Source organism: Bos mutus, chromosome 4, assembly GCF_027580195.1.
Source record: "Bos mutus isolate GX-2022 chromosome 4, NWIPB_WYAK_1.1, whole genome shotgun sequence".
In the NCBI taxonomy this organism is placed as follows: domain Eukaryota; kingdom Metazoa; phylum Chordata; class Mammalia; order Artiodactyla; family Bovidae; genus Bos; species Bos mutus.
This window is the reverse complement of record NC_091620.1, coordinates 95900790-95924824: the sequence shown is the minus strand read 5'-3', so window position 1 is coordinate 95924824 and position 24035 is coordinate 95900790. Positions and strand designations below refer to the sequence as shown.

The following is a 24035-nucleotide window of genomic DNA, read 5'->3' as shown; positions in this document are numbered from 1 at the left end:
AAAAATAGACAGTTACATGACTTTTAGAATCTATTATGATATAACAATCTCACTTGTGTATCTAATATCATTAAAAATATAACCACATAAATATACAGGCTATAGGGAAATGGAAAACTCTTTAATTTTAGAGTAGCCTTCAAGAGCTGATTATTAAGCCACTTAACAACTAAATGTTAGAAAACTTACCTTGACTTGCAAACTTCAACTCTTTGGCATCTATGAGCGTGGTCCTTTTGTCAGACCCTTTTTTCTCTATTCGGCGATGGCTTCGTCTTTTCTTAGACTCTCCCCAAAGATTGGACCCTCCATGCATGCTGGGTATATTCAAAATAGCAATTCCTTCCAGAGAGATGTTTATTAAATCAATCTGTACTCCATCACACTGATCAGAAAGATGAAAAGAACAGAAACAATATGATTTCATCTTATGCATTTTCTCATCTTTTGGTAAGAATTTTTAAATCTATAATCTTATCCTTTCTAAATTAATCTTTATAAAAGATAAAGCAGTCAATAACATTTACCAGGTATCATGAATAGTCTTTAAAAATGATCACATTAAGTCATTGATGTATCTTTGTTTACAGAACACCTTTGGAAGGCACACTTTAGTGTCTGCACATATAATGAGCTGCAGATTTCCAATGCATTACAGAGGTTGACTCTGTTAAGCTTGGTGACATTTCAGACTGAAATTGTAATGACTGCTTCCTATTTAGAACACACTCCAGGGTTTTATTGGGGAAAAATTAAGAAACAGAATTCATAATTCAGGGTCTCATTTTTGGGGAGCAGAGAAAGAAGTGGCTTAAAGACTTTCGAAAAGAGAAGGTAATTCAAAGAGATATGAATTACACTCAAGTGGCCAAGGATATTTCCCTGGACTAGATTAAGTCCCAAGCACAGTGTCAAAGGCAGAGAGATGCACAGCTATTTAGATGAGTGTGGAGGAGCAGAGAGGCTGAGCAAAGGAAATGCCAAGATCAGCCTCAGTAAAAGGAATTCCCATCCTATCATTACTAGGAACTGCGGTAACAAAAGACTGAAAAATGAAACCAGTTAGTCCAGCCAGATTTTTTGTTTGCTGGGTGATAAGACATCCTTCACCCTTCTGACTGTGCAAAATAGGAAACATTCTACCAGACAACGCTATTCAGAATGGTCACTGTTTATTTTTCAAATTTTCTATACATTTCCACTGATGGATATGGGTGGAAAGTGACAAGGCATACTGTATTTTTAAAGTATTATTATTTATTCATTTGCTTTGGGTTTTCTAAAACGATCATTGGAGTAGTTTATAAATATATCCCAGATATTCCTCTGCCATTTTCAGTTAGAAGTTAATATGAGCAGATTAACTTGCTTTACCAGTAAGTAACCCTATGCTTTACAAGTAAATATTGTTAGGAATATGAACTTCACATATTAAAGTATAGCTTCAGTGGGATTGTTTATTTGCTGTGTTTTTATTACAGAAAAAACTGTGGACATAATTTCATCATTTTCTTTCAAATAGTAATCATTGATTTTTGAACTCAGAAGAGATAATCTGCCACCAAAATTATAAAAACAACAAAAAAATTAATTGTAAAAAACAATGAAAAAAACCACAAACCTCTCTTCTCCCACATTTTTCTGATCATACTGAATCTAACACTGTATCTTGTTCACTAAGATATAAAAACTGTGAAATAAAGCAACACATCTTGAGCCTACTTGGAGGAGCTAGAAACAAATTCTAGAGACGGTGCCAAGTTTTCATTCAATTTGTTTCAACGAGGGTGAAACCAAGATCTGGGTGATGCTTTTCTTTTCCGCCTTAGAAACAACTGATTTTTTCCCTCTTCTTTTCATATATTAAATTAAGACGATTTCTTTTTACTAAAGAATTCTGCTCATGTGTACACTCACTTACTGCTATATATTCTAGATAAACAGATATTAATTTCATAATTAAAAGTAATCTTGTGTAAATACCCTGCAGGCCTCCATGAATCAAACACATACTGTGTGTCAGGCCCCCCACCGTCTTCAAGTGGAATGTACTGGCTGGATAATTAGATAGTACATATTTTTTAACCTTATTTGCATGCATATTATATCTTTTGCACACTGACAAGCAGCAGTAACAACAAAAGTCAGATTACCACAGGGAATTCCCACAAAGAAGTCTTCATTCCTTATAATTTGCAGCCTAAATTAAAATAATTTGATCTTTGACAAGGATGAAATGTCAAGCAGAAGGGGGTCCTCTACAAGCCACGGCCTGTGGCTTCTGAAATCTGCCTAATTTATGTCAGTCACTTCTTAATACATATTTAAGTATTACACGAAAAAGATGATAAATATGCAATCTGACACCTTTGGTATTTCCCTGCTGTTAATTTATAAAGGTCTGGCTTCCCCCAAACTGACTAAAATCATTTAAATAACAGAAGAATTGTGAAATAAGCTGGAGTTGGGGCCTGGCTTCCATTTTCACTCAATATTGAACACAGCAGGCAGTACGCTAAGACAATTATTTGACTAGGCCTCCGAACCCCACTGTGACAAGTTACTTTCAGAATTAGTGAAGGAGCATTCCTTTGTTCATCTGCAGAAAAGGAGAGCATGCTGCAAATAGGTTTTTTTGTTTGCTTTTAATTGAACTCAGGGAATCACATGTGACAACTTAAAAACATCAGTGTAGACTATTATTCATGTTTTCACTCTCCATAGTCTTGTCACGTGTAGGTTTAAGGAAATAGTAAGCAGCTCTCTGAAAAGTCGAAAAACTCCTTAAGAAATCCCAAAGAAGAAGGACCGATGAAGAGCACTGAGATTCCTATGAAAACTGGACAATGTTCTTACATAAATGCCTATTTATTAATAATTTGTTTCCACTAGTTTTTGACCACAGGCTACCTTCGTCTGTTGGCTTTAACACTGTGTTGATTAGTCTGGAAATTTCCAGAGCTGGTTCTGATGGAGACCAGGAGTTGTGGCATACCAGTTTGAGTGCATGGAAATAAAAGCTGAAGTGAAGGCTATGAAATATAAACAAGTTATAATACTGTGTCAGATAATATTTTCATCCACTTGGAAGATTTATGATTTTTAAAAAGGTAGCTACAGAGGAAAAGAATTTAAAAGCTAACAGCCTCAGTGAGTCAATAAATCCTGAATATTTTTATTATGTTGAAGAAAGGTTATTAACATATAGTACTCTAGGAGCCATTTGCAGAGTGCAAGGTTGTCAGGCCACTATCCACTCATTTCAGTTTTGAAATGGAAGATCTTATTCTAGAGACAAATTTACCAAAAAGAAAAGAAAATGGTTTACATTTTTCTTCAAATATATTTTAATCCTAGATTATAAATATACCATGCACCATACTACACAGAAGTGTTAAAGACAAATTTTTATATGTGATTTTAGTGTTTGAGATTCAGTTAATGAGCATTCAAAACTTGTGAAGAACTTTGAAGAGCAATAAATGTGCACAACAAATCTGATGAGATATGATTAATGATAAACTGTAAATATTTTTTCATAGTGACTTTAATTCTATGCCCAGGTCAGATAAAATTATTCATAATTTTACTTACTAAAATGTAAAACATTGCTTTGTTCATTGTTTAAAATGGCATGGTGTAAAATGACTTAAATAAACCTGATTTTTAAAAGAGTTTCTGCAAACTTATAGGTAATTCATAGCACAGAATTACATTTTACAAAAAACCACAGCAGCAAATCTACAAGTTAAGACACATACACATAAGTGGCTCAACGGGACTTCTGATATTTAAAGGCTGTGTACTCTGTATTTCACCAGTGATTAAGCTCCATGTTTTTTGAAATGCATTTTAAAAGTATTATCCACAAAACACACTGTAATATAGGGACTCAGAATGCCTTTTAGGCAATTGTAGTATTAGCTGGTAATCTGGTAATGGTGATAAAAGTGCTGATTACAGATAATCGCATATTTTTTTTTTTTTTTTTTTACAGTGGAATGGGAGACAGCAGGCAAAGGAGAGGAAGATGGAAGCACACCGCATACCTGGAAACAGGAATATTGAGAAACTGGTACCATGCATGCACATACACGGCTGCTGAACATGCTGAGAATAACAACAGTTCTTTGGGTTCAAGATATCAAGCACTAGCCATAAGTATTAGCAGAAAGCCACTTTAATTTTACATGTTTCTCTTTTTAGGAGATTCTGTGAGTCAGAAATTATAGTTGGGATATTAAATTTCTCACTAAAAGCTATTAAAAATAACTTCAGGTAAATATAGAAATTTCACCTGTTGCTTACCTTTTACCTGTCTCATTTTTTCCTTACCCTCCTCAGTAAGAAAATATAAAATATATTTATCTTAATGAAATGGTAACACTGTCTGACCACCCCCCCACCAAATTTCTTATTTTTTCCTGGAATAAGGAGGTATTTTTTTGTTTGTTTGTTTTGGACTTAATGAATTCAATTTTTGTTTCCTATGATCATCTTGGTTGAGGTCCACATCTTACTGTTTCCCTTCATTTTTGCTTCTAGAACTGCATTTCCCAAAAAAAAAAAAAAAATCAAAAAACAACACCTGTGTAACTTTAGAAGCGAGGGAAGATCTTTTGACTATTCTTATCACTTACGTGTACACACACATACATACACACACATGTGCACACATATAGAAAGAGGGCAAGGAGATACTTTTGGAGGTGATGAGATGTTAATGGCTTTGATTATGATAATTCCACAGTATTTCTTTTCTCCAAACTCATCAAGTTGTCTACATTAAATATGTATAGCTTTATATACGTCATCTATGCCTCATTCAGGGTTTAAGAAAGAACATTCATCCGCAAGTTTTATTTCTCCCACTCCAAGATAGTCTTTTGCAGGGGGAAGGCTGGGCTCAGGTTCTCTAAGTACATGCTGACATATGATCCAGGATGATTTTGATATATGGGGCATAGACAAAGCTGTGAAAACCTGCCTTGCTGCTGCTGCTGCTGCTAAGTCGCTTCAGTTGTGTCCGACTCTGTGCGACCCCATAGACGGCAGCCCACCAGGCTCTCCTGTCCCTGGGATTCTCCAGGCAAGAACACTGGAGTGGGTTGCCATTTCCTTCTCCAGAAAATCTGCCTTACTACTGCCTTTAATAATTTTGCTTTCTGGGTTACTGGTCAATCAGAATCTTGTCTTTCTAATTCTGCTAATTAACTTTGTGTCCCTGACACACTTCTTGCAATTTGTTAATTCTTGAACTCATTTAGGTTTTATGGAAATGTCTAAGTTTTATGTCTTAATCATTAAGACAAAGCTCAGGATTGGAGGATGGAATTTTGGCCTTAAAATACCATCCTCCCAAGTCTCACCAAATACCAAAAGACTGAAATACTTTGGAGAATGGGGCATTTTATTCTCTCATGAACCTTGCCGGTACAAAGAGTAAATTAAAAATTCATGAACTTCATAAGCTTCAATCCCAGTTGACAACATGAGATGTTAGGTACATATCCATGCTCCAGATAGTTTAATATAAATGTTGCTTTTAATATATTACCTTGCAAATTTAAATTAATTTAATTTTTAAATTTCTTTATATTTTGTTATGAAGTTAGAAGATAAGAAACTCTTCAAGTTAAAAATTTCACCTTTGTTAAATCTCTTTCACTGTATTTGAGCAAACTCCAAGAGACAGTGAGGGATAGGGAAGCCTAGCATGCTACAGTCCACTGGGGTGCAGAGTCAGACACAACTTAGTGACTGAACAACAAAAACATGTGTGTGTGTGTGTGTGTGTGTATTCATTCTCCAACTGATTTGTTTTCTTAGATTTAAATATTTTGGCAGCAAACAATACAATTCTTTTTTTAAATTACGAAAAAAATGCTCATATGTGTCTCTGCAGTAGAGAAACAATAGAATCTCTTTAAATGAAAGGATTTGGGGGAAGACTAAATCAGGTAATGGATGTGCATTGCTTAGCACCAAGCATGAGGTATATTTAATAATTGATAAATCTTAATATTACTATTATCAACTATTATTGTTCAGTCAGTCGTGTCCGACTCTGCAACCCCATGGACTGCAGCACACCCTATTATCCCTTGATATTAACATTATTCCAAATATTCACCTTCTTTGGGGAAAAAAGAGCTTCCTAAATAAAAGAGAGATGTGAAATAAAGGGTCACACAGCAAATGGTTTGTTTTGAAGAAGCTGTCATTAAAATATATATCTATTACTTGAGGTACTCTTGTACTGAAGTGCTTTTATTCTGTTATATATTTTCAAACCATAGTTGGTATAATTTTAGGCCAAACAGGAAGCAAGAGCAAGCAGAATCAAATTTCCAAATTGCTGTTTTTATTATATTTAATTAGGAAGTAACCTTGAGGGTACAAAGGCGTATATTCTGCTAATATGATAGACTGGATTCATTAAAAAGTGAGTAGAGAAGCAGATTTTACATCACCATCCATACACACAAACACACACACAAACCAAGTTTTAGAAGTAAGATAAATGCATACAAATCATAACAGTATTTCAAGATATACAACAATAGAATGAGGAGTGCACAGCGCTGGCTCTGACTTAATAAATGCTACCGTGGTGGTGGCTAGAATAAGGCAGTAAATGTAGAGCTGGGAAGCCAGACTTGGAGGACATGTAGAAACACGACCCTAAAGAGTTCTCAAGATGTAAAGCTTGGTGGAACAAAATCACTGAATCTTATCACTTGTAATGTTAAAATCAATGTTTTCCATACTTATTTTCATCACATGTCTTTTGCTATATGATATAAACTTTTCCTTGAACATTTTTCACTTTGTGACTAGCATATTACTGTATGATAGATTGATGTGTTTTCTTTTTGGAAATTAAGACTTTACTTTTTAGAGCAGTTTAAGGCTCATGGCAAAATTGAGGGGAAGGTACAGATATTTCCTGTATACTTCTGTTTCTACAAGTGCATAGCCCCTCCCACTGTCATCATCCCCTATCCGAGTGGTACATTTGTTACAATTGATGAACCTACCTCAACACTTCATAATCTAAAGTTTATAGTTTCCATTTGGGTTCACTCTTGGTATACATTCTATGGCTTTGAAAAAATGTATAATGACATGTAGTCACCATCATTATATCACATAGAGTATTTTTATTGCCCTAAAAACTTCTGTGCTTTGCCTGTTCCTCCCTCCCTCCTCCTTAATTGGCAATTGGAGATCAGCCCTGGGATTTCTTTGGAAGGAATGATGCTAAAGCTGAAACTCCAGTACTTTGGCCACCTCATGCAAAGAGTTGACTCATTGGAAAAGACTCTGATGCTGGGAGGGATTGGGGGCAGGAGGAGAAGGGGACGACAGAGGATGAGATGGCTGGATGGCATCACTGACTCAATGGACGTGAGTCTGGGTGAACTCCGGGAGATGGTGATGGACAGGGAGGCCTGGCGTGCTGCGATTCATGGGATTGCAAAGGGTCGGACACGACTGAGTGACTGATCTGATCTGATCTGATCTTTTACCGTCTTCATAGTTTTTTCTTTTCCAGAATATCATATGCATTATACAGCATATAGCTTTTTCACCATGACTTCTTTCACTTAGGAAGATGCATTTATGTTTCCTTCATGTCTTTTCAGTTTGGTAGCTTTTCAGCCCTGAATAATATTCTATTGTCTGGATATACCACAACTTATTTTTCTGTTCATCTGCTAAAGGACCTCTTATTTGCCTCCAAGTTCTGACAATTATTAAATAAGTTGTTATTAACATCCATGGGCATGTTTTTGTGTGTACATATGTTTTCAGCTCCTCTGGGTAAGTACTAAAGAGTAGGATTCCTGGATCATGTGGTAAGGGCATGTTTAGCTTTGTAAGAAACTTCCAAACTCTCTTCCAAAGTGGCTATACCACTTTGCATTCCCACTAGAAATGATTTAGACCCCCTATTGCTCCATATCCTCACCAGCTTTTGGTTTTAGCAATATCCTAATAGCTGTAGAGCAGTATTTCATTGTTGTTTTAATTTGCATTTTCCTTATGAAATATGATGTGGAGTGTCATTTCACCTGCTCATTTGTCATCTGTGTATCTCCTTGGGTGAGGTATCAGTTAAAGTCTTTGGCCCAGTTTTCAATAGGGTTGTTTATTTTATTATTGTTGAATTGTAGGGGTTCTCTGTATGTTTTGAATATACAAAGTTCTTTATCAAATATGTCTTTTGCAAATATTATTTCTTAGTCTGTGACTTGTTGTCTCATTCTCCTGACACCATCTTTCACAAACCAGAAGTGTTTAATTTCAATGAAGTCTGGCTTATCAATTCTTTCTTTCTTGTTTTGTGCCATTGGTGTTGTATCTAAAAGGCATCATCATATCCAATGCCATTTAGATTTCCTCCTATGTTATCTTCAAACTTTAGAGTTTTGCATTTTACGTTTAGCTCTGTGATGCATTTTCAGTGATTTTTATTAAAGGTGAAGGCCTGTTAAGAGGGTTTTTTTTTTTTTTTTTGCCTGTGATTTCCAGTCATCTCAGCACTATTTATTTAAAAACTTTCTCTTCTCCATTGTATTGGCTTCCCTCATTTGTCAAAGAACAGGTGATTATATTTATGGGAATATATTTCTGGGTTCTACAATCTGTTTCCTTGCTTTGTCTGTTCTTTCACCAACATACACTGTTTTGATTATTTTCTAGTAAGTCTTAAAGACAGATAATGTCAGTGCTCCAACTTTGTTCTCCTTCAATTTTGTTTTGGCTATTCGGGTCTTTTGACTCTCCAGATAAATTTTAGCATCAGTTTGCTGATATTCACAGAATAATGTGCTGGAATATGGGGATTGCATTAAATCTTTAGTTCAAGTTGAGAAGAACTGACATCACTACCACAGTGAGTTTACCTAACCATGAGCATGAAGTATCTCTCTCAGGTAGTTTTCTTCTTCAATCTATGTTCAGTCTATGTTCAATCTATGTTCAGTGGTAGGCGAAGGTAAAGAGAAGTGAAAGAGGTTTCACAGTATTTACCCTATGTTACCCCACTCCAGTACTCTTGCCTGGAAAGTCCCATGGACGGAGGAGCCTGGTGGGCTGCAGTCCATGGGGTCGCTAAGAGTCGGACATGACTGAGCAACTTCACTTTCGCTTTTCACCTTCATGCATTGGAGAAGGAAATGGCAACCCACTCCAGTGTTCTTGCCTGGAGAATCCCAGGGACGGGGGGAGCCTGGTGGGCTGCCGTCTATGGGGTCACACAGAGTCAGACACGACTGAAGACTTAGCAGGAGCAGCAGCAGCAACCAAAAGCCACACTTCAATTTTTTCTTTTTCATTTTTGCCTTTTGCTACAGATTTTCTTTAAACAACAGTTTTTGAGGGCAGAAATACTTAAGATCTACTATATAATGAATTTTTAAAAATTTATATGCACATATAGCTATATAAGTATATATATATAACATATATACACATTTATCATCACAAATACCAATCACAGAAAGTCCATGTTGAGCCCAAATCCTTGACCTTTTGTGAAAATAATCCTTTTCAGGATTATGAGCTGATTCAGTCATGAAGGGCCTTTCCCGTACCATGACAATCCATTCTACCTGTAATACTTTGATTTATTTATCAATCATGATGAGGAAAAAGTCCGAAGAGATATAGTCTGAATTAGTACCACTTTTGCTGTTATTATTATTAACAGTAAATTAGAAAGCTGAGATAATGAAGAACCTAGCCAGATGATCATATTTCTCTGTGGTCCCTAACTGCTTTTGTCTACCAAACTTATTACCTGAAAAGTTGCCACTAAAGATTTAGGTCTCAGCTGACAAGTTGTTTCTTTTTAAAATGAAAAGTGTTAAAGCCAATATTTCTCAATTCACATAAGCTAGTCATTAGGCATCCTTGTTTCATGATTCTGTTCATTTGTCTTTACTACTTATCAAAATTTAACTTTTCCTTTTTCTTTAACCCCTAAAATCCTCTAAATAAATCTAAGTCATTTTCTATTATAGCTTGTCTCCAAATTTTTAGTCCTACAATGTATTTAATTTTGATAGACATATTTGCTCCAAACCTTTTTAAAGTCTATCTTTTCTTGCTATCTTCACTCTCTTTCTTGACTTTTTCACTTTCTACAAATGTAATGGGGAATGGCAACCTCAGGAACTGAGAAAACCTAGCTAATGAATGGGTATGGGGAATGGAAAAGTATATTTTTTAACCTTTATTCATGAAAGTAAGTACAATTTTAGTGAACTGTATTTTTAAAAGTTATATGATATTGAGACCTAAAAATAATATGTTTTTTTCCATGTATTCTGCAACTTTTTTCTTTCCCTTCAAGTACTTTCTTTTATCTTACAGCTTTCTGTCCATACAATATCCAGTGATATCTACAGTTATTTCCACCTCTCAATTATTTTATGCTGTATTAAACAATGCATACTCACACTTAGCTTTTCATTAGTATTTCAGATAGTGCTAGATTTTCAATAAGTGACAGAAATGACATTTTAGAATACTGGGTAAAGCTATGTGGATTGCTAAAATTCTAACTTCTTCCATGGGCTATCACAACAAATTAATACACTCAAGCCATTTCATAGAATTATAAAGAGAATTCATTTTCTTACTTCTATTTCTACAGATTCATGTAGCTTCTTGCAGGTGGCTGAGAAAGTTTCAGATGTGCCAAACTCAAAATACCAAAATTTGTTCTTCATTCTGAAAAAGGAAAGGAAGAAGCGGCTTAGGCAATTATTAATAACAAAAGGTATTTTTAAAAATTGAGTAGACCTGTCTTGTATTATGAGTGATAGAAAAGGTGTGAGGACATGTACCATCTGTTATGTAAAAAATGCTCACATAATTTTCAAAGTTTAAGTGCTATTGTCAAATTATGTGATTGTCCTGGAGGGGATTATAGGGATGTGTTGATCTATAATAGTGGTTGCTCAGATTTTAAAATATGGTTTTAGTGCTTATGATTTGTAGCTAGTTCTTAGACAACTTGATTTGAGACCAGCCACTGTGTAACCATAAAGAGAAAGAGAAAAAAAAAAAGCATAGACTTTTCATGAGATCTTTTTTTTTCCTTTTTCAAGAAACTGAACTGAAATATGCTCAATTTTTCTAGATGGCTATGCATTGACTAGAAATTACCATGATTGGAAAGCATATTAAACAGAAAAAAAATAGTTATCCACAGGGTAAAATTTAGCATTTTTTAGATAACTATCAATTATCATTTAAAGATACTGTCCTCTGTTACATGAATGGCAGTGGGAAATTATGATACAGCCTGATAGAACTAAAGAAGTAATAACAATATTTTATCAGCAAACAAAGTTGTGAAGAAAATATAGTTTTAAATTAGTACAGTATTTAATCTGGAATTAAGATATTCAAAATTTATTTTCTCCCAGAAATCAGTGACCATATCTTGGTTTCTTTGTACAGGTAATTAAATTAATGATCATTTAAAGTAATTGTACAAAGGATGACTAGATTTTTATGTAATCTTGTACTGGATCTAAAAATTAATTTTCACAAAAGCTGCAGTTTTTAATTATACATAGTCTAACATACTGTCATGCCCTCAGTTAGAAGAAAATACAGGTAAAATGAGATATATGTTTTCACACATGAAGGTAAAACAAAAGAAAATTTTTATAATGATATTCAAATGTCTCTACAACAGCAAATTATTTTTTTCTTTATAAACCCTGACATGTGATTTTCACATTAGAATGTAAAGCATTTCGACAATTAAAAAAGACACTTGGCAGGGACCTTACTATTTAATGCAAATACTATTACTTGTTATAAAAAATGACATGGAGTACTTATTGTTATGCTGTGTTGTATAGAGTTCTCTGATATGAAATATGAATTATAAAAATAATCTTATCCACCTAGACACATCCAATAATATTTAATTTCCTACAAGGCTTATTTGCTTACAAAACTTTCACTTGCCTTCTTGCACTAATCACCATATTAAGGCCGATAATCTAAAAACCAAGGTAAGTTTCAGAGGATTCTAGCACTATGAATTATCATTCTTTTTCTCGAGACTGTCTTCCTTGCATATGGCCTGATTTCATATGTCTGAGTAGATAGAAATAGATGATAACTAGTTAGAAAAAACAATGACAAACATTTAACAGTAAGACCTGTGGGTCTAGGCCTACATGTATGTTTATGTTAAATTAATGAAAACAGTCTACTTTATAGAATAAATGTAGTTTTACAATTTTATACATTGGTTGAAGTTTAGGAAAATTAAAAATATTTTCCTATTAATGCACCATTATCATAAAAAGATACCATTCAATAAACTGATAGGAAGACATTGTTCAGTATCAAATAGTATCTAGACAATCTTTGAATATTATTTAGTATATATTTTATGCTGCTTCTATTTGGAATTGTCTTTCTACATTCAAAAAGTTTTCTAATAATACTTTTCTGTTGCTGTTTTATCCAGACCTTCCTGGATTCATTTATTCATCACTCATGCAATCAACTTTCAGTGAGAACATTCACTTCTATATTCTGTGTTTATCCTAAAGATACAACTATGAACATGATTATCTTCGTCTCTAAGGAGCTCAGGATGTTAAAGGTTATGGGCATATAAAATAATTAAAAAGCGAATTCTCTAAATTAAATATGACTGAAATATTGTGAAGAAACACTTTGGTGAATCTCCTGCTTTTACCTGCAGGGTCCAAAAAGCTTTAGAAGAGAAGGTGGCATCATAATGGATAAGCAGAAGACAAACAGGAGGAAAGGGAGACAAGTTCTGGAGCAGGTTGTTAAGAGTTCAGTGTGACCTGGGGGGTAGGGATGGGAGGAGGGAGGGATGCTCAAGAAGAAGGGGATATATATACACTCATGACTGATTCCCAGTGTGGTATGGCAGAAACCCAACACAACATTGTAAAGAAATTACCCTCCAAATTAAAAAAAAAACAAAAACAAAAACGTGCAGAATGACTTAAAGAGATTCCTAAGCGTGGGCTAACTAGGCGTATGCCAAGTTAAGGGGTTTAGACTTGATATGACAGATTTACAGGATGCTATAGAAGTCTGTTAGCACTGGAGGGATGTGGCCAGTCTTGTTATATGGATAAAATAAAACTCACAGAAATGAATAACTGAGTGGCAATGTCGAACTGTTAGTGCTATGGACAGAAATGTGGTAACTGGAATAGCACAGGTGAAAAATAACCAAGGGGCAAGGAAAATGGAAGAAGAGGCTCAGTTTAAGAGACATAAATTGGGTGCATCAATACGAACTGGTAGTATTAGATAACACTAATTTCTGCCATACCTGGGTTATCTCTGGGGGTATATGTGGGGATATCAAAGTATTACTCCAGGAAAAAAGAGGGGGGCTATGAGTTCATGAGTCTACATTTTGACAGGTTTGGTGCTATTTTCAAACTTCACTGTATTGAAGTTTGAAAATTATATACATGACTTCAAATTGAATGTAAATGATTACTCCCAATTTTTTTTCCCAAAGTTCTTCATAGCTTAACCGGGATGATGAGGAGATTGTATAAGCTAACCAAGATATACTTACTTTAGCAAACATATCACAAGAAACAGAAATTCTGAGAATTTACATTCAGGCTTTATTCACCATATTAGTTAGCATTACTGCTCATGTGCAAAAGCTGCTTTAAATTCTCCATTATTACAACCATTTTATGTTTCACTTAGATAAATATATGGAGGCAATAAAAAGCACATAGGATCAGATTCCACATGACAAATTAAAAGCTGTTAAATTTTATTTTTTTCCACCAAACTGGTTTTTAGGTTGTAGAAATGCAAAAAGCACATTTAAGCATGTATGCTATTTATTTTTATCACTCACATTAGAAAATGATCCAAATAATTCAAACTCAAATTTGTCAGAGGAAACATATAGCTTTGGATTTGAAGAACAAGGTAACAGGACATTTAACCCCCTATGAAATGTTCACACCACAGTCAAATTTATTGTATCCTTAGACAAGTTTCGTGATTACAGGTATGATGACATAAGTCCTCCAAAAAAAAAACAGTTATTCATACTATTATAATTTTAAGCTGTTAATATATTAAATCCTATTTCAATGAATTTAATTGTAGGTCTACAGCCTTCAGTTTAATATTTAAAGTGCTTGGCTACCAGATGTTCAGGTAAAAATGAAATTGACATTCATTTGCCAGGCATTTATTTTTCTTGCTACCAGTAATTTTGCTTCTTTTACACACTCTCAGGAAAATGTGAACTATCAGAGATATTGCTCAGAAAGACAATTATTCTTGTCACAATGAAATGTAGGTAATATTTAGTTCCACAAGTTTTGTTCAAATAGGCATTTTAATTTCTAGCAATATATTTAACCTTAGAACTTGTCTTCCTGGTTTACAATTTTTTTTAAAACTTTTGTCTGCTAAGTAATGATAATGTAGCAAACATAAAACAAAACAAGCAAAACATGAACTGCCAGTGCAATTCCCAAAAAAGAATACCAAAGAACCTAATTAGATATGAAGTTCACTTTAGCAAAGATACAACATAAAAAGGGTGAAATTGCTTCATTTACCTTACTGTAGCAAACTTGAAAGTCATAAACACAGAAAAAGTTTTAATTCAGTCAAATTACTCTTAAATATCATTTTTTTTCTTTCACAGGTGTGCTTTTTTTTTTTTCCATGTATTTAGTGGTGATGTAGAAGATACTGGAAGACCATTTATATATGTGTAAAACTGAATAGACACCTGAATCCATTCTCAGACATCCGTAGCTAAGGGATTATATCTATACTATCTGAATAACATGCTCATCAGATAAAATAAAATTCTGACCTTTGCTTTTCAAATGAAAGCAAAAACATGAAGCCCTCAGTAGCTTAGTCAAAATGGATTTTAAATGAATATTTTTTTACTCATTAAGCATGCTTCAAAAACCTCATTTATATTAGCTTGCTTTCATTTTTGCCCTGTTATCCTGTTATGTAAGCATTTCAAAGTCATTTCAAAACTTGTTTTAAAATTATTTTCCATGGAGAACAATGCTTCTGACATTTCAATAACTTTATTTTAATAATAAAAATTCAGTCTCACAATTTGATGGAATACTCTAGAAACAGGAATTTTGAATTTGGCTAACAATGTTGGTGATGAGAGATGTGGCACTGTTGACTTACAGCAATAGGGTAAGTGTTGAAAGTGGTGCACTATGTCATAAAACTCAGATCAGGTTTGGTTTTCACTGCCAAGAGACGTTACAACAAACACAAGTAATAGGGTTACTCTTTCATTCCCAAACGAGGTGAGGTGTTACTCTTAATATGATTATATCTTATAAAAAGAACTACATTTCATTGAAACCCTCAAATCTATGCTTTTTTTTTTTAAATAGGAAGTTATACTCTCTCATAGCAAAAGAATAATGATGATAATACCAGTTCATAAGGAAGAAACATGGCTGTAATGACTACAGTGGAGTCACTTTATATTCATATGGAAGACAGCAAACTTTCCTCATATTTGCAAACAACAGGTAGAGATACATTTTTTGAAATGACATATAAAAATGCTTGTATCTAATGTGCATCCTTAAGGCACACTTGTTAAGCCCTCAGGAGACAATGAAACATGCTACAGAAACTTCAGACAGAATCATAAAACATTCTAACTTAGTATGTAAAAACAAAAGAGATGGGTAGTCTAAAAATGCAATTTTTAACCTGAATTGCTTGTATAAGATTAAAGTTGCTCATATGTAAGGTGAAACCTGCTCTCAAAGATTGAATATTTTAGTATGTTTTAATTCTCTGGAAGAAAGAAAAAGAATATGTGGTTATATAAGACTATTTTTATATAAGAGGACTTTCTTCCTTAACAGAAAACAATTATTTCTTTCTTAAATGTTCTTTCTCCTGCTTTTTGATTCCCTGGTAGCTCAGTTGGTAAAGAATCCACCTGCAATGCCAGAGACCCCAGTTCAAATCCTGGGTGAGGAACAGCTACCCACTCCAGTATTCTGGCCTGGAGAATTCCATGGACAGAGGAGCCTGGCAGGCTATAGTCCATGGGGACGCAGAGTCAGACACGACTGAGCAACCTGCACTAGAAAGAATTAGGAGTGTTAGAATGGAAAAGTATAAAAGCAGTACGATGAAAGTGAGAGAGGAGAGTGAAAAAGTTGGCTTAAAGCTCAACATTCAGAAAATGAAGATCATGGCATCTGGTCCCATCACTTCATGGCAAATAGATGGGGAAACAGTGGAAACAGTGTCAGACTTTATTTTTCTGGGCTCCAAAATCACTGCAGATGGTGACTGCAGCCATGAAATTAAAAGACGCTTACACCTTGGAAGGAAAGTTATGACCAACCTAGACAGCATATTCAAAAGCAGAGACATTCATTACTTTGCCAACAAAGGTCCGTGTAGTCAAGGCTATGGTTTTTCCAGTGGTCATGTATGGATGTGAGAGTTGGACTGTGAAGAAAGCTGAGTGCTGAAGAATTGATGCTATTGAACTGTGGTGTTGGAGAAGACTCTTGAGAGTCCCTTGGACTGCAAGGAGGTCCAACCAGTCCATCCTAAAGGAGATCAGTCCTGGATGTTCACTGGAAGGACTGATGCTGAAGCTGAAACTCTGATACATTGGCCACCTCATGCGAAGAGTTGACTCATTGGAAAAGACTCTGATGCTGGGAGGGATTGGGGGCAGGAGGAGAAGGGAATGACAGAGGATGAGATGGCTGGATGGCATCACCGACTCGATGGATGTGAGTTTGAGTGAACTCCGGGAGTTGGTGATGGACAGGGAGACCTGGTGTGCTGCGATTTATAGGGTCGAAAAGAGTCGGACATGACTGAGTGACTGAACTGAACTGAATGTCATATTACAGAATCTAAAATTCTAAAATCCAAAATCTAAAAATCTAAAATCTATATATAAATACATAGTAAGACCTCAAAGAACAAGGATAATTAATAATTAAATCAAATGTGTTTAAACGGGTGTTTAAGATGTTTAGAACTTAGTATCTTTTAATAGCAACTAGATCTCTATTATTAAAATAAGTATTTCATAATCATAAAATGTTCTTAAAGAAAATTGTTAGGGAGATTAAATGAATCTGTGATAGTAATATTTGTATTGTCATTCAGCATGGCACTGTCACAGGTGAACCCAAAGAGGTTTAAAGTCACTCACCCAACCTAATATGGGAAGCAGCAAAATCTAACTCAGAAATTCTACCTTTGTTCTCATACTGCCTCTTATTAAATATAATAATGAATGCAGCATCACATGAAACCTTTTTCTAAGCCATTAGGGAAATGTTCAGAGAAGGCAATGGCACCCCACTCCAGTATTCTTGCCTGGAAAATCCCATGGACGGAGGAGCCTGGTAGGCTGCAGTCCATGGGGTTGCTAGGAGTCCGACATAACTGAGCAACTTTACTTTCACTTTTCACTTTCACTTTTCACTTTCATGCTTTGGAGAAGGAAATGGCAACCCACTCCAGTGTTCTTGCCTGGAGAATCCCAGGGACGGGGGAGCCTGGTGGGCTGCCGTCTCTGGGGTTGCACAGAGTCAGCCACGACTGAAGTGACTTAGCAGCAGCCGGGAAATGTTAGAGGTCAGATGGGTGATCATCACTAAATGACTCTTTTGTTCATATTTCTATTTTAAAAGTATTTTTAACTCCCCTTTCTTGAAATGAGTCAATTAAAGGTGACAATGTAATCTAGAGCAGACCAATGGGACCTGAGAGATGTTCCATTCTAAAAAAGAGACATGTAGAATGTGAAAGCAAGGCTCATTCTTTCTCAGATGGTAAAAAATCTGCCCACAATGTTCGAGACCTGGGTTTGATCCCTGAGTCAGGAAGATCCCTTGGAGGAGGGCATGGCAACCCACTCCAGTATTCTTGCCTGGAGAATCCCACGGACAGAGGAGCCTGGTGGGCTACAGTCCATGGGGTTGCAGTCTATTACTGGCTCTCCACTCATGTGAGATTGGTAAATAAGCTCATTAGTTACTTCATATATTCTGTTACTTGTAGCCAAAAGCACACTGACAGCACTGTCCATTATAGTTCAAAAGAGAATTTTCACAATATTATTACCAGTGAGATATTTGGAAAACCCCAAAGAGATATATATTTGTTATACAATACAATTTTTCTAGATGTGAAATTTTGTGGTAACTGAATTAAGGGAGTTAAGGTAGTGAATTCGGAGAAGGCAATGCCACCCCACTCCAGTACTGTTGCCTGGAAAACCGCATGGATGGAGGAGCCTGGTAGGCTGCAGTCCATGGGGTCGAGAAGAGTCCGGCATGACTGAGCGACTTCACTTTCACTTTTCACTTTCATGCATTGGAGAAGGAAATGGCAACCCACTCCAGCGTTCTTGCCTGGAGAGTCCCAGGGATGGGGGAGCCTAGTGGGCTGCCGTCTATGGGGTCACACAGAGTCGGACACGACTGAAGTGACTTAGCAGCAGCAGCAGCAGGTAGTGAATTTCTGTTTAGCGTAATTCCCTGTGCTTATCTTGTGACTAGACATGCAAATATCACTGAAAAGCTATCACCTTAAATTTTAAGGAATGATTTCTATGTTTATATACTTGAAATAACCTCAGGGAAAAAGTCACAAACCACCCCTTTCTGAAGTGTTCCTAATTTGCAACTAATACTCTTATCAGAGTTATAGACGAGAAACCAGCTGGTAAGTTCACACTTCCCACTTTCCTCTGTCCCATATCCAAAAACTTAGAAATCGAGTCAATGATATTTGAATTAATAAAATAGACCATGATGTCTGAGATGATGTACAGAAATATTTAAGGTAGAGTATCTCTCACTAATATAAATAGGAACACCTTTACACAGCCTAGCTGAAGTTGACAGTGAAACTCTAATGAAGGTTTGTATGCCTCGATATAAAATAAAGGTCTACTTCTTTTCAGTGGATTGTGGAATTCATAAACAGAAAATGTCCCTAATACAAAAATTCCCTTCAGTATGTATAAAAGCAAAAAGAGGTGTGTGTGTGTGGTCAGGCTCTTCAGTCATGTCCAACTCTTTGTGACCCTATAGACAGACTGTAGCCTGCCAGGCTCTGTCCATGGAGAGGAAGGCACTACAGATGCAGGAATTAGGAAGTTTCCATGCCTAACTCTGAATGTCAGGGGAAAGTAGAGAAACTTCTGCTCTCTATGGGGAAAAATTCATTTATCCATATTCTCAACACCTACTGCAAGGAGATCCAACCAGTCCATTCTGAAGGAGATCAGCCCTGGGATTTCTTTGGAAGCAATGATACTGAAGCTGAAACTCCAATACTTTGGCCACCTCATGCGAAGAGTTGACTCATTGGAAAAGACTCTGATGCCGGGAGGGATTGGGGGCAGGAGGAAGAGGGGACGACAGAGGATGAGATGGCTGGATGGCATCACTGACTCGATAGATGTGAGTCTGAGTGAACTGCAGGAGTTGGTGATGGACAGGGAGGCCTGGCGTGCTGGGATTCATGGGGTCGCAAAGAGTGGGACACGACTGAGCGACTGAACTGAATCTAACTCTAGACATGGAACTGTGACAGACAATGGGATTACATCTGTACACAGGATGGAAGTGTCTGCTCACATTACACTTAACTTCTAGTTAGAAAAAAAAAGTGTATGAAATGATTTAATATCAAATGTGATAAGTTCTAAAAAGGAGGTTCATAGGATGCAATAAGAGTGAACACATTAAAAAGGAACAGCAAATTTCTTTAAGGAAGGAAATTGGCCGGGTTTTCCAGAGTCTGAGACCCATCCCTTTCCTTTGCTCTAATACCATAGTTAATAAGCAATCTGGAGCTATTCTGAAATGCCATGGATTTTGATATCATGAATATGATGTCTTGAATTATGGAACTGTTCATTTTACTCTGGAGAGGAATCACCACTATTTTCCCCCTATTTTAAGTGGTTCAGAGGTTAAAGCATCTGCCTGGAATGCGGGAGACCCAGGTTCGATCCCTGGGTCGAGAAGATCCCCTGGAGAAGGAAATGGCAACCCACTCCAGTATTCTTGCCTGGAGAATCCCATGGAGGGAAGAGCCTGATAGGCTACAGTCCATGGGGTCGCAAAGAGTCAGACACGACTGAGCAACTTCACTTCACTTCACTTCTTCATACATTTTATTATATGGTAACTTCAGCAAGTAATTAAGAGCCCGGTCACTTCTGGGTGCCATGATACAATGATATTTTTCCATTTTCTAAAAATGAGGATGAGACTGGGCTAGGATCACACAGTCAACATACTGCTCCCTGGGAAGACGTCTATAAGACAGCTTCAAAGGCCACTAAGACATCTAGCTTGATAACAAATCGAGTATGTTGATCTAGATAATAAAACAATTTCTTGCTATATCCTCTTCTTTCTACTATTTGCCAGTTGACTTTCTTGGTTATATTTGTCTCCATCTCTGTCTCTCTCTTTTCTCTGTTTTATTTGCTTTTACTGAATGCACTAAGCCAATCAAGTATTTAAGCACTAAATACAAAACTATAAGGCCTTCCAAGGTGGCACTAGTTGTAAAGAACCTGCCTGCCAATGCAGGAGACACAAGAGATGCGGGTCCAAACCCTGGGTCAGGAAGATCCCCTGGAGAAGGAAATGGCAACACACTCCAGTACTCCTGCCTGGAGAATCCCATGGACAGAGGATCCTGCTAGGCTGCAGTCCATGGGGTCACAAAGAGTCAAACAAGACAGCAACTGAGCACGCAATTTCCCTAGTTTCAGGGAATTTAACTAAATTTAATAGTTTCAGTAGACTTACAGGAAAAACAGCTCCAGTTTTCTGACCTGACTCATGGACAAGTCTTTAAAGCTAGAATATGAATTAATTTATAACTTTGTGCATTTGACAGTTATGAGAAGGAGTCAACATTATTAAACTAAGTAACTCTGTTTAATGGCATTTGCTTTGCATGTTAAAATATTAATGACATCTGAAATCACTAAATTGGTTTCAAACATAGGGAATTCAACATGTGAAAAAGATTACATGAATATTTTTGCAAAATACATCTACTTTTCATTATTGAAAGGCCAATTAATTCTTTTCTATTACTATCCTCAGTGTCATAGAATAGCTTGCAATCAATAATGATGAATCATTATAAAATATTACACCTTGCTATATTTTTAATCTGTTTCTCTTAAAGAACTTTTAGATACTCTATTTTGTAAAACTTACAAAAAATAAAGAAAAAAAAGTTACACCTATCTAGCTCCTTCACCAGAGAAGGCAATGGCAACCCACTCCAGTACTCTTGCCTGGAAAATCCCATGGATGGAGGAGCCACATAGGCTTCAGTCCATGGGGTCGAGAAGAGTCGGACAGGACTGAGCAACTTCACTTTCACTTTTCATTTTCATGCACTGGAGAAGGAAATGGCAACCCACTCCAGTGTTCTTGCCTGGAGAATCCCAGGGACGGGGAGACTGGTGGGTTGCCATCTATGGGGTCGCACAGGGTCGGACATGACTGAAGCAACTTAGCAGCAGCAGCAGCTCCTTCACGCATTATTTCCCTTGCCTATATTCTGTTGAGGACTAACACAGCTTCACAACTTAAAAAAAAATTACTTCTAATAAAACTTGTTTCTACTCTCTGAATATTAATGTTTTACTTTTGTTTTTCCTCACACATCAGCAGTCCTTTTCCAATTCTGCAGCAAGAGCCACAGCTGTGCATTTTGAAAATGCTATTCACCTTAAAACTTCTCTCACACTGGAATTAAAAATGAGACAATCCTCCTTTTCCCAATGCTATAGAGGGATGGTTTTACCAACACATTAATTATTTGTATAAAAATGATAAGGATAGGAATCAGACTACTTGAGTTATATTGAAAATACTGATATTTTCAATCAAATTGAAGAATTATATAGTCTAACACATGAATAAGTAAATCTGTGACTATTTAGATTGCATTTTTTGTCACTGATTTATATCCTGAGGGACCCAGATGACTCCCTGAAATATCATGATCTGTTTTTGTTTCCAGTCAAGATACTAAAATTTATATAAAATATTCAGGCTGACTTGTATATGAACTAATTGACAGATGTAGGGATTATTATTTGGGGATTAATCATTGTGCTGGTACATTCAAGTACACGTTAGACAATTCTAAGAAAGATTTCCTTGTCTTTTCTCTCTTGTATTATCTATTTTTTATTAAAAAATTATGCCAAGCCCATATTCTATGTTCTACTGTTTGAAATTATGCTCAAATAAGCAGATAATAAGTGGAGATGAATTATGGTTGAAGATATTTTATAAGATAAAACTTTTTCCAATCTGCATTACCATCAACAAATCAATAAAGTAACATTTTTTGCTATAGTAATATACTTAGCAACACGTTGCATCATTTCCCAGAATTTAAATAAAAAGTCATCAAGTTCGATGCAGGATACAGGATGCTTGGGGCTGGTGCACTGGGATGACCCAGAGGGATGGTACGGGGAGGGAGGTGGGAGGGGGGGTTCAGGATACGGAGCACGTGTACACCCGTGGCGGATTCATGTTGATGTATGGCAAAACCAATACAATATTGTAAAGTAATTAACCTCCAATTAAAATAAATAAATTTAAATTTAAAAAAAAGTCATCTGCAAAAGAGACACTGATGTATAGAACAGTCTCATGGACTCTGTTGCAGAGGGAGAGGGTGGGAAGATTTGGGAGAATGGCATTGAAACATGTATAATATCATGTATGAAACGAGTCGCCAGTCCAGGTTCGATGCACAATACTGGATGCTTGGGGCTAGTGCACTGGGATGAACCAGAGGGATGGTATTGGGAGGGAGGAGGGAGGAGAGTTCAGGATGGGGAACACATGTATACATTTTTTTTTTAGGGGACTAGGCACTGTTTAATGTCAGTTTAGCAACAACTCACTGGACCAGAGCACACGGAAAGAACCAACCACGGCTTTGCAGAAACACACACGTTGGGCTCACTGGAATCCACCGATAGGCTCTGCAAACCTGTGCCGAATCAGGAAAGTGGCAACAGCTTCAGCTACCTTGTCTGGAGCATCCTCATGGACTGCGTGGCCACACTGGGGCAGGACCTGCATCTGGAACTTCCCTTGCATTTGGCCAATAGTCAGATCTTTATCCAATCTATCAACACCAGCCAGGAGCAGCAATTTAGGAATAGGACAACTAAGAAAGAGATTGGATAAGCCTCGGAACCAGCCATCCCAGTATTTTTCTGTTTTTGCCAGTTCAATTCTCCAAGTGTATGGATGGTCTTTCTTGGTCTCCATGTCATCTTCCTTTTTCCTCTTGTTTACTGACTCACTTCCTTCTTCGTCTTCTTCTTCTTCCTCTATGATTCCTTCCACTATAGACTTTGAGCCTTCTGGACTTGTAATTCCTTCACACTGTTTGACTTGGCCAACCATTGATACACGGGCAGACTCCAGATTTCGAATCTGGCCACTCTTCATACTCCATTCAATGGCATTCTCCAGAGACTTGAAGGTTTTAGGACGACCATGTAAGAAATTCTGCATGCTATTAAGTGCATCCATGGCTGTACCTTCCACAACATCAATCATGCACAGACCCAAGAGGCTTGGCACCAGGTTCGACGATACTGTGTGGACTGCAATAGCACCGTGTGGATTCATTTTGATATTTGGCAAAACTAATACAATTTGTAAAGTTAAAAAAAAAAAAAAGTCATCTGTATTTTTCAGCTGAGGAAAAACAAAATGATACTTTTGTTCACAAAAATTTTGCTGAATCCAGATATAGTACTGAAGTCGTTTCATACTGAATATTATTAGATATGTATAGTCACTTATTTAGGTTAGTGACTCAGTGATGTTTCCTATTATGAACAGACTATAGAGAGTGCAGAGGCTATCTTGTTATTTTTATCAATCAATATGAAAACAAAATCTATT

General features: G+C 36.3%; 1 protein-coding gene and 1 pseudogene across 2 annotated transcripts in view; both read right to left on the bottom strand.

Annotated features, from left to right (window-relative positions):
* DGKB (diacylglycerol kinase beta) overlaps positions 1–24035 on the bottom strand; it is an 869780-nt gene that overhangs the window by 205724 nt on the left and 640021 nt on the right. For both annotated transcript variants that reach the window (XM_070369773.1, XM_070369774.1), the window contains exons 21-22: positions 10653–10743; positions 190–385 (exon numbers count right to left, since the gene is read on the bottom strand). In XM_070369773.1, the coding sequence (XP_070225874.1) occupies positions 190–385; positions 10653–10743 (287 nt within the window). The remainder of the gene's footprint in view (positions 1–189; positions 386–10652; positions 10744–24035) is intronic.
* LOC138987550 (protein phosphatase methylesterase 1 pseudogene) lies at positions 22975–23738 on the bottom strand (annotated as a pseudogene).